Source organism: Gigantopelta aegis, chromosome 2 (assembly GCF_016097555.1).
Source record: "Gigantopelta aegis isolate Gae_Host chromosome 2, Gae_host_genome, whole genome shotgun sequence".
Lineage (NCBI taxonomy): Eukaryota > Metazoa > Mollusca > Gastropoda > Neomphalida > Peltospiridae > Gigantopelta > Gigantopelta aegis.
This window is the reverse complement of record NC_054700.1, coordinates 49739956-49750259: the sequence shown is the minus strand read 5'-3', so window position 1 is coordinate 49750259 and position 10304 is coordinate 49739956. Positions and strand designations below refer to the sequence as shown.

At 40.0% G+C, this 10304-nt stretch overlaps 1 protein-coding gene across 1 annotated transcript; it reads left to right on the top strand.

Annotated features, from left to right (window-relative positions):
* The first annotated feature begins 445 nt into the window (after window positions 1–445).
* On the top strand, window positions 446–3181 carry LOC121378876. The gene has a single exon (XM_041507234.1). The coding sequence runs from the start codon at window positions 459–461 to the stop codon at window positions 1860–1862; it is 1404 nt and encodes a 467-aa protein (XP_041363168.1). The 5' UTR covers window positions 446–458; the 3' UTR covers window positions 1863–3181.
* Window positions 3182–10304: the final 7123 nt, after the last annotated feature.

Genomic DNA, 10304 nt, shown 5'->3' with positions numbered 1-10304 from the left:
AGAAACATTAAACTGATCGAGGTAATACATTTCCAGTACTTAAATGTAAAACAAATAATTAAAAAATAATAATTGCATTCATTTGATAAATACATGAATTTTCAGGACACTTTAAAGTAATGTCTGTTTAAAACCATAAGTGTAAAATCTCAACGTTTTGTCAACTAAATGTTGACATCGTCAGGAGAAAACTAAACATAAAAACACGAGTTCAGCCTTTAAAACCAGTAGGATGAAAACAGTCCAGAGTGAAACACCAGAGTTAAAACATTAATCACATCTAAAGATAAGCTGACTGGGAGGACTGACAAAAGTAAGGATATAAAAACAGTTCAGATAAAACAATCATAACGTCACCAGGTAAGCTGCCTGGGAAGACTAATAAACAGAACGTTAATTGAGAAACAACTGATAATTTTATCGTTTGTTTAATTTTCAGATTAGTTATGGTTTGACAGATGGCGTACTTCGGGGAACTACGTGGTGAGGTGTCCCCGCGAATCAGGATCGCCAAAGGGAAGCCGGACTTCGACAGACGACTGGGGTCTTACAACAACAGCTTCAACATCAACGTATCGCGATTGAAACCGGTCATCAAGGACGGCAGCAAAGAGACAATGTTGGCGTACTCGGAGCGCATGCAGAACATCGCCAAGACAAGGAAGCTGCAACCAGCGGCGGCGGCGGTAGATGACGTGTCCCTGGAAGTGAGAGCTCATCAGATCTACAAGAAGAACAAACCAGCCGAGAAGCTCCCACCCGAGAGGAAGATTCTGTCCTTCGAGCAGCTGGTGGGGCGGAGCAAGAACAAGAAGGAGAGGCCACAGTCTCTGGACGAGGTTACGTTGAGGAGGAGGCGAATCCGCGGGGTGCATGGAATCAGCAAGGCCAGAACCCCCCGCGGTCTGACCGTCCTCCCGTCTCTACCGGATATACCTGCTGCTGCTGCTGCTGCTGTTCAGAAAAATGTGAAGGTGAGCTTCGTGAACGCGTCTGACCTGTACGACTTTGTGGACTGCAGCATCAGGCAGACGACGTTCAAGAAACAGCCACTGGGTAATCTCCGGCGAGAACAGGATCCTCTTGCATCAGACAGAGAACGAGCAGGCGGAGCACAGTTTAACGCCGCTCATCATGCAAACATTGATGCGCGAGTTTTACCTCCCATAACCATATACCTCAAACCTCGCGAAGGAAAGGGTAATAAGGACATGAACAAAACAGATGATAAAGAACAAAGGACATCAGATAATGTGTCGCAAGAGGAGGAAACTCCAGCTCCAACCAGTCAGTTGGAGCAACTCAAAATCAGACCGAGAAGAGCAAAACGTATGACACTGCCGAAATCTGGGTTGGATTCCATTCCAGAGACAGATCGTGATCGCGAAGCCTCGCATTTGAGTAGCTTCCGGTGGGCGTCCAGCCAACAGCCCCTGTATATCCCCACCCACTCCTCCCCTGATCTGGCTATCCGGGGATCGGGAAGTCCCATACGAACAGCGAATGGTAGTCCGACACGAACATGGAGTCCCACAAAATCGGCAATGGGGAGTCCCAAACGAACAGGGAGTCCCATGACAATGGATTCTGGAAGTCCCACAAATATGGGGAGTCCCAGGGCAGAGAAATATGTAAAGACTGAGAGGGATATACGGGTAGGGTTGAAGGTCAGGCCTCACAGTGACCCCCAGACGAACGTGGAACTAGATTCTGATTACGAGTTCGAGGATGATTACGTGTTTTACGAAGACGACTCGTCTTCAAAGGTTAGCGAGGACTCATCAAACTACGTCACGAGATCTTTGCAGAAGCTGGTGTTCCTGAAAGACAACTCTAACAATCATCCTCAGCAGTTTACATGATGCTGCTTTAAATTATTCGAGGGGAAACACAATCATATTGATTTAGTTTCGGATCTATCTGAAAGAAGAGGTATGTGAAAGAAATGGGTAATCTGTTTTCAGTCACACGTGTCTGTTCGTTGTTTCCACGCATGGCGGGAGTTACATTATTTTGTGAACGCTGAACGTTGCTCAATGTAAAGGGACACTAGGTTCCAGTTAATCTGATACCATATGTGAAGATTATCAGTTCGTTTAAATCTGGAATATTACCCGTTTCGCCAGCATTGAATATTTCGTTTTGTTGTCGTTAAATGTGGTTTTCTTCTAGATGAGTGGCGGTCTACTTAAGAACGAGCACCTAATAGTTGATCATGGAAGCAGTCACCACTTTACCTAACATCCTTTAGAATCTGCCTTGTGCAGAGATACGATTTTGATATTGGAATACGGTTTTGTCGTTCAGATTTAAACCAACATAAACAGTGTTGGTTACATGCCATATTTGAACCTCCAGAAAGGAACATTATTGAACAAGTTCGTAGGAACGAGATCTGAAGTGGGGGAGGCACAATCTATTCTGAAGGGGCAGTCTAGTGTAGGGGAGCACAAGGCATATATTACCATTATTTGTATTGAGTAGGATAAAACAAAAACCGTACATTTTAGTCAACACGTGTGGGGAACAGCCCCCTCCCTACCTACCCACCCCCGATTCCTACAGGCCTGTAGAAGTACAGTCATATCTGTTTAGAAAGACCATGCAGATGTAATATGTATTATTTAGAAAAATACTGTCCAAAAAGACATTATTCAGTTCTTTTGATAATCGGGTGTTGTTTAATATGTTTGGGTTTTTTAGCATGTTTGACTCCTAGACTGATATCAGAGATACGACCCTAATCCAGGAATACGGTTTTGTCGTCCAGATCCGTCTAAAGATATCAATGATGTTCTGCGATAACTGAACAATGTCCCGTCTCCTCAGCATCGCGAAGAACAGTTACAATAAGCATTATGTGAGTACTGCCATAGCAATACATGTCCCCTACCAGATTCAGCAGAATGAAATATCTCTTAAGTTCAAGGGCCACAACTCAGTGAATAATGTGTCAATTGTCATGGAAGTCACATTTGATCAATAGCAGTACATGTTAAAACTAGGCACAAACGTTGAGCTCAATACTTTAAAAAAAAACAGTCCTGAAAATGATATGTGGAACAGACGAACTAATAAAGAGTTTAAAAAGTTAAAAGTTTGTTCTGTTTAACGACACCACTAAAACACATTGATTTATTAATCATCGGCTATTGGATTTCAAACATATGGTAATTTTGACAGTCACAGAGAGGAAACCCGCTACATTTTTTCCATTAGTAGCAAGGGATCTTTTATATAATGCACCATCCCACAGACAGGATAGCACATACCACGGCCTTTGGTATACCAATCGTGGTGTACTGGCTGGAACGAGAAATAACCCAGTGGGCCCACCGAGGGGCATCGATCCAAGATGGACCGCGCATCAGGGGTGCGCTTTACCACTGGGCTGCGTCCCGCCCCAACTAATACGAGATGACCACAGAAATCATTAGACGCTCCCGAAATTAGCCAGTTCTTGCTGTACACCCTTTGTTGCCGTTTCACAATGATAATTAGTTCTATTAACATTCCGTGGATCTTTTGTTTGAATTCTACTGCTTAGGTGGCTTTCTTTTGAAACTATATATTTAAATGCACAGTATATGTAAGTAGTCCCATAATAATGTTGTCTCGCATAAATGCTTCATTATCCATATCATTTAATTAATAATATTCAAGTACGCTTGGTGTTTTTTTCCGTACATGGTGGGCATTATATTAAACTATATTCTGTGGGTGGTTCGTTTAGTGTTTGTTACCTGTCTCGGTGCATGCAGAAAACGTGGTATTCATTTCTGGAACTATCTTTATGACTTGACTGTCATTCTGTTAGAAATAAAGATTTGGGCCCCCAAACAAAAACAGACAGGGTGGAAGCATATAGACGTTGGGGAGGGTGGAGGCGCTGACTGTGATTGAGGGCGCAAAGTAAAGTTTCTAGAGGCGTTCGGGCGTATACTCCCCCTTAAAAAGATATGGAAAACTAGATGTCCTGAAATGCAATTTCCTTCATTCTACAAGTAAAACTCATCTCTGCCTTAAGATTTACTACCAATAATATTTTTGATTCACATATATTTGATCTAGCAACCCCCAGCCCTGCTTAGCCGTGCCTGAAAAAATAACAGTACTAATAAGCAGAGACACACTCTAGCATATCTGTATGAACTGTTCGTATCCTCAAGACATTATGTATCTTTAGAGAACATGTCATACAGGCTTCTGTTGTATCACTAAAACAAATCACATGTCGTTTTTCTCTTAATTTAAGAGGGTTTTCTTTTCGAGGGAGGGGTTTTATTAGGGGGTTTTAAACATTGGTCAATAAAACATTTGAAATAACGAGAAAATTATTGAAATAACGAGAAACAACATTAAAAATGAGAAAGAATATTTAAAATTTAAAATAACGAGAGAAAAAAACCCTGACTGAATCAGAATTGTGTTTTTTAAATAAAGAGAAAATATTTGAAATAAAGAGAACATAATAAAGAACAATTTTTTTATAAGTGGCAGCATACGACTTTCGTAGGCTTTCATAGATTATATTTATATATAAACTCTACGCATTAACTTCAGTACAATTGTTCTAAAGAAAAGAAGACATTAAAGGCATATTTATTACAATAGTGTTATTATGATTATTATTATTTTAAACATAACTACTATGTCATAACGTTTCGTAAAGTTTTATAGTGTTTATAACATTAAATTTGGACAATGTAATCGATATTGTTTTACCTTTATCTATATTTCTTGACATCGAATACTCGTTACCATTTAAACGTGAAAACCGTTATTCAAAATATGTACATTGTATGTATTAACAACAACGATATCAATGTTATATGTGTTGATTGATAATAAACTGTATAAACATTGTTGTTTTATTGTTTGCGAAATATGAATACCGATGTAGGTAATAATAATATTCCACAAGAGAATGAACGTATCTAGTAGGTGTCCTATACAATATGGCAATTGTTATACTAGGTACACGGAAGTAGAGAAGAAACGTCTTAAAGTTATATAGACTATACAGCTATTGGGTGATTATATAAAGGGACATTACTGAGTTTGCTGCATTGTAAGATGTTTGCGACTAATAAAATATAATTTTCTACGATTAAACTTACATATTACATATATTTTCTTGTTTAGAATGTCAGTGTCTGTATATTCAATTTGTTCTGGAAGCCTAAACTGGATTTTGTCTTCAAATAATTTCGTTCGTACGAAAAAACATATTTTAGGAAATAAAATGAAGTTAAACCTAATACAAATATTAGAACGATCATAAACACGTTTAATATACAGCCGCTAATATTTTATACAGAAAAAAATATATTTGATATGTAATTACAGTCGTCAAAAAGTAGCATACTCAGGAATGTCCCTTAATGCAATATGATAATTGTGATACTTGGAACAGTTACATATACTATATAACTATTAGGTGTCTGATATATATTGTAACTGTAATAATGAGTACAGAGAATGAGAGAAGAAAGATGTTACAATATTGACTATTCATATTTACAAGAGCTCTTTTATGTGCATTTTCATAACAGAACATCACATACCATAGGCTTTAATATATCAGCTGCAGAGTTCTATAGAGAGCTGGAAAACATTAAATGGGAATACATGTGAGGAGAGCGGTGTACCACTGAGCCGCATCACGCTAATTATTTTCTTTTTTGGGGTTGGGGGAGGGTTTTTTATTTTATCTCACTGTTAATTATCACTGTGATACCACGCACATCATGGCCACGGCTTAAAGGGACTATCCTGGATTTGCTGTCTGTGTAAGATATTTCTCACTAATAAAATCGTTTAACGACTATAATTGCATACTAAATGTAGTTTCTTGTTTAGAATATCAATGTCTATATATTCAATGTGTCTCTACGAACTTATTGGCAATCCTAATGTTTATAAGTAGCCCAAACTAGATTTGGTTTTCAAATAATTTCGTACGTATGAAAAAATATAGATATATATTAGGAAGTCTTTCACAGCCTCCATGAACATTCGGCTATTTTTTTTGTAAATAATTTTAGTTTTCGTTCAAAGAAACAAAAAAGTACAAGTGTTTGGGAAATATAAAAAACTAAATAATAATTTTAAAAAAAACAGTACCCACCACTATTTTTGTGTGCAATTTAAAATCTTGGTTCAGAAATAAATATATTGTAGTACATACCATAGAAAGAAAACGACGTTCACTGCTGGCAAGGACTATAGTACAAACACTAGAACAATAATAATAATAATAATAATAATAATAATAATAATAATAAAATAACACATTTAATATACACATTTAAATATACACATTTATTTAATTTAAAATTGTAGTCATTAAAACGTCTCTGTTAGTCGAAAAATACTCAGAACAATAGAAACAAAGTCAGGACAATCCATTTAAAGTAACGGTTCATGAGTTATAGGTTGAATGACTGATAGTATGTAAACTTACTCAGACGAACAAACTGCACTAATACTGCAAACATGTAGGGGAGACTATAGCCTCCCCACCCCTAATCTTTCCTGTTTCGCCAGGCTGTAAAATGGCTTTAAACATTAGCGTCCGGTTATAGAATTAGCGAGCTGTTGTTTAATGTTAACAGATTTAATATTGTCAAAAGTCCTTTTGACTCACTTTTGTGCAGAGATAAGATTTTAAACATGTTAATGGGTCTATCGTTAGATTTACAATTTACCGTTTGATCTACAAACATTAGAACAAACAGAATATACAGACACTGGTATTCAAATAAGAAAATGTATTACTGGTTTATATTATATATATAAGGGTCAGACGATATTTTCGACATTATTTTCTGAATGTCACTTATATTAGCTAGACCATAATGTCACGCATGGTATTGTTCCATTTTGACAAAAGTGGGTCTAAACAACCCATAAATGAATTACAATCCACTATCATTGACACTGTCGACTAGTTCTAATGGCGAAAACATGCTTACATTTGCACGTAAATTAGGGCGAAAGCGAAAGGTCTGCTAAGTGCCCATAACTTGCTTTTTCACAACGCGCTTCATTTGCACGCTTTGCATGTGTATTCCATGTTCCCAATGCTGAATTTCCGTATAATTGGAGCTTGCGTTCGTGTACGGTGCACACTCCAAATTCGACAATGGTACGACGTCAACTGACTATCGAAGATCGAGGAAGGGCTATTGCTTGGCTTCAGGATGGCAATACGCAAAGAAATATTGCTCTGAGACTTGGTGTCAGTCAGAGTGTCGTTGGCCGACTGTGGCAACGGTACCAAGCAACGAATTCTATTCGAAATCGTCCACGTTCGGGAAGACCCCGAAGCACTACAAATAGAGAGGACGCTACATCACCAATATGGCTCTACGTCAACGCACAACCACTGCACGCCGATTACGTGACAATCTGCGGACTGCGACTGGAACTCAGTGTCTGATCAAACCATACGCAATCGTCTGAGAGCCAATAATCTACTCTGCCGTCGCCAGGCAGTTCGACCACCACTCCTACCACGTCGCAGAACGACCAGACGTCACTGGTGCACACTTCATCTGCGGTGGCAACGTGTTCAGTGGGGTCGAGTGATGTTCACTGATGAGTCCAGGTTTAGTCTCCAGTTCAACGACGGTCGGGTTCGTGTCTACAGACGTCCTGGGGAGCGCTTCGCTGACGTTAACGTTAGACAACGTCACCGCTTCGGTGGTGGCAGCGTCATGGTGTGGGGCGGCATCTCTATCCACCACAGGACCCCCCTCTATGTGGTGGATGGCAATCTGAATGGAATCCGCTATCTGAATGAGATTATCCGGCCGTTGGTTCTCCCAGGCCTTCAGCAGATTGGCGGCGGGGCAGTTCTGCAGGATGACAATGCCAGACCCCACCGCGCCAGGGTGGTAACGCACTTTCTCAGACAACAAGGTATCGCCAGGATGGATTGGCCAGCATATTCGCCTGACTTGGCCCCAATAGAGAACGCCTGGGACGAATTAGGCAGGAGAGTTCGGGATAACCATGCCCCTCCGGCCAACCTTCATGATCTGGGTCAACTTCTTATGGCAGAGTGGCAGGCCATTCCCCAAGAGTTCTTCAGATGTCTGATCAACAGCATGAGGCAACGATGTGTCGAGTGTATTCGCGCCAGGGGTGGATTCACACACTATTAAACGAATGTTCTAATGTTTAAAATCCATGTTTGACAACCTTCAACTTTGACAGCATGCCATGTGACTTTCTTGTATACAGTGACGTTTATTTGTGTTTTTTTGTAAATATGGAACAATAAATTAAATTTTTGGTGTAGTTTACATCATCAATCTAATACACTCTGAAACTTATTTGGTTATAAATTTTTGACCCTTAAATTCTTTTGAGTAGTATATATATATATATATATATATATATATATATATATATATATATATATATATATATATACTGAAAAATCTCTCTTGGTTGAGGACCCTTTGTAAGCGGTACGCGTACCTACACAAAACATCTAATATGACTGAGTCATCAGAAGATGCTTTTTTAGTTTAAAAAAAAAAATATATATATCTTCAAAAAATCATTAACATACATTTTGAAAGTACCCAGGCCACACAGTAAGCACCAGGAACGGATATTTTAAAAAATCGGAAGGGGGGGGGGGGGGGCGGGACAAATGGAAAAGAAAGGCACATAGACCAACTTATGAAATGGAAAAACCAGTGACCTTTTAAAAAAAAAAAAAATCACCCAGGATCCGATTCCGAGAACTATTCGAAATAAATCGAGCCGAAACATGGCGGATAAATTTATCTTATTTTTACTTATCTTTTCTTACTAACCGTATTGTTACACTCTAGATAAGTGGCAGATCCAGCATGAAATGGAGCAGGGGACACCGAAACTGTGAAGCATGCGAATGGGGGGGGGGGGGGGGGGGGGGGGGGGCATTTTTGATATTGTCATAACTGGTAGGTTTCTTCTAGACAGGAGTGCAACGCTTAAAATGGCACCTATAGTATTCAAAAGTACACTGACATGCATTAAATATGGTTAAATCTTCCACAGAAATATCAGTCTGACCATTGTAAACAATGTAAAACCAATAAATGCATTATATTCATCTGCTAAACACTTGATTTTAGGGGGAACTTCGAATTTTGTAGGGGTGGGTGCACCTCCAGCACCCTCTTCTTGGATCCATCTTTGCGGTCCTTCGGGAGCAGTTCTTATGGTTAAAACTACATTCCCTGGAATATTTTTATTATTTAAGCATACAGAACAGAAAATCCAATTACGTTTGGTGCATATATGACGCCGCACTCGCATTGGTTTCACTATGCTGGCTTATCCAGGTCAAAAACAAAGCCATGATTTGAAAGTGGAACACTTTTGACGGGCTCATGTCATGTCATAGGGTTTTACGTGCACATTCAGAACAAGCTGTTGTAGCGCACGCCTGTCGTGGGCACAAGAGCCGGCCTTGGCCGGCTCCTCCGTCCATGACAGGAAAGGTGGGGGGAGGGGAGAGGAGGGACCGCCTGCACTGGCAGGTGCAAGGGAGCACCAGCAGCCCGATCAAATCGGTAGCAGGCGGGTGGGGGTGGTGGTGGTGCTATGGAATTTGAATGGAGCAGTTAAATGCCAAAGAGAAAAGGGTGCGCAATTTTGATTGAGGGAATTTGGCGAAATTTTGAACGGTCGGTCGAAAGGTAAATGGCCGAGCTAATATAGGTTTTGATATTAGTGAATCGAGAGTAGCTCGTTAATTTTAGACCTTTACGATGCTGTGGTGTCTCCCTAGGTTGCCCATAGGGCCCTTATAAAGGGCCTGACCGCTTCTGGTCGAGGCATCACCAAGTACCAAGTTATTACCAGAGCAAGTATTGGGGGTTTGGGTGGGGGAGGCCGATATTCTTTTGTTCAGCTTCCCCCGGGTGCATTGCAATTGTGTACTCGGAACGGTATTTTTTTGTCCTGTTCCTTATTAGAGTACGTGCTGGACCATTAAATGGGGGCGGGTGCATTGTTATCATTAGTCAATGCACCCTGTGTACTGATGCAGTGAGCGTGTAGACTGTGTGTGAATCCTAGTTTTGTGTTACGGTTGTACCTATTGTCTTAAGTCCCTATTCTAGGGAGTTCAATGGTCATTCATGACCACCCATCCCCCTCCGTCCTTGTATATCATTGAATACAATGACGGAGGGAGAGTTAAACTAGCCTAGCTATCTAATTTGAAGGGTTAAACCCTTATAGTGTAGGTATTGGTTTAAAAGCCTAGTGCTTGGCATACTTAACTTTATTACCAA

Coding starts and splice junctions, on each gene's coding strand:
- LOC121378876 (XM_041507234.1), top strand. CDS start 459: ATGGCGTACTTCGGGGAACTACGTGGTGAGGTGTCCCCGCGAATCAGG.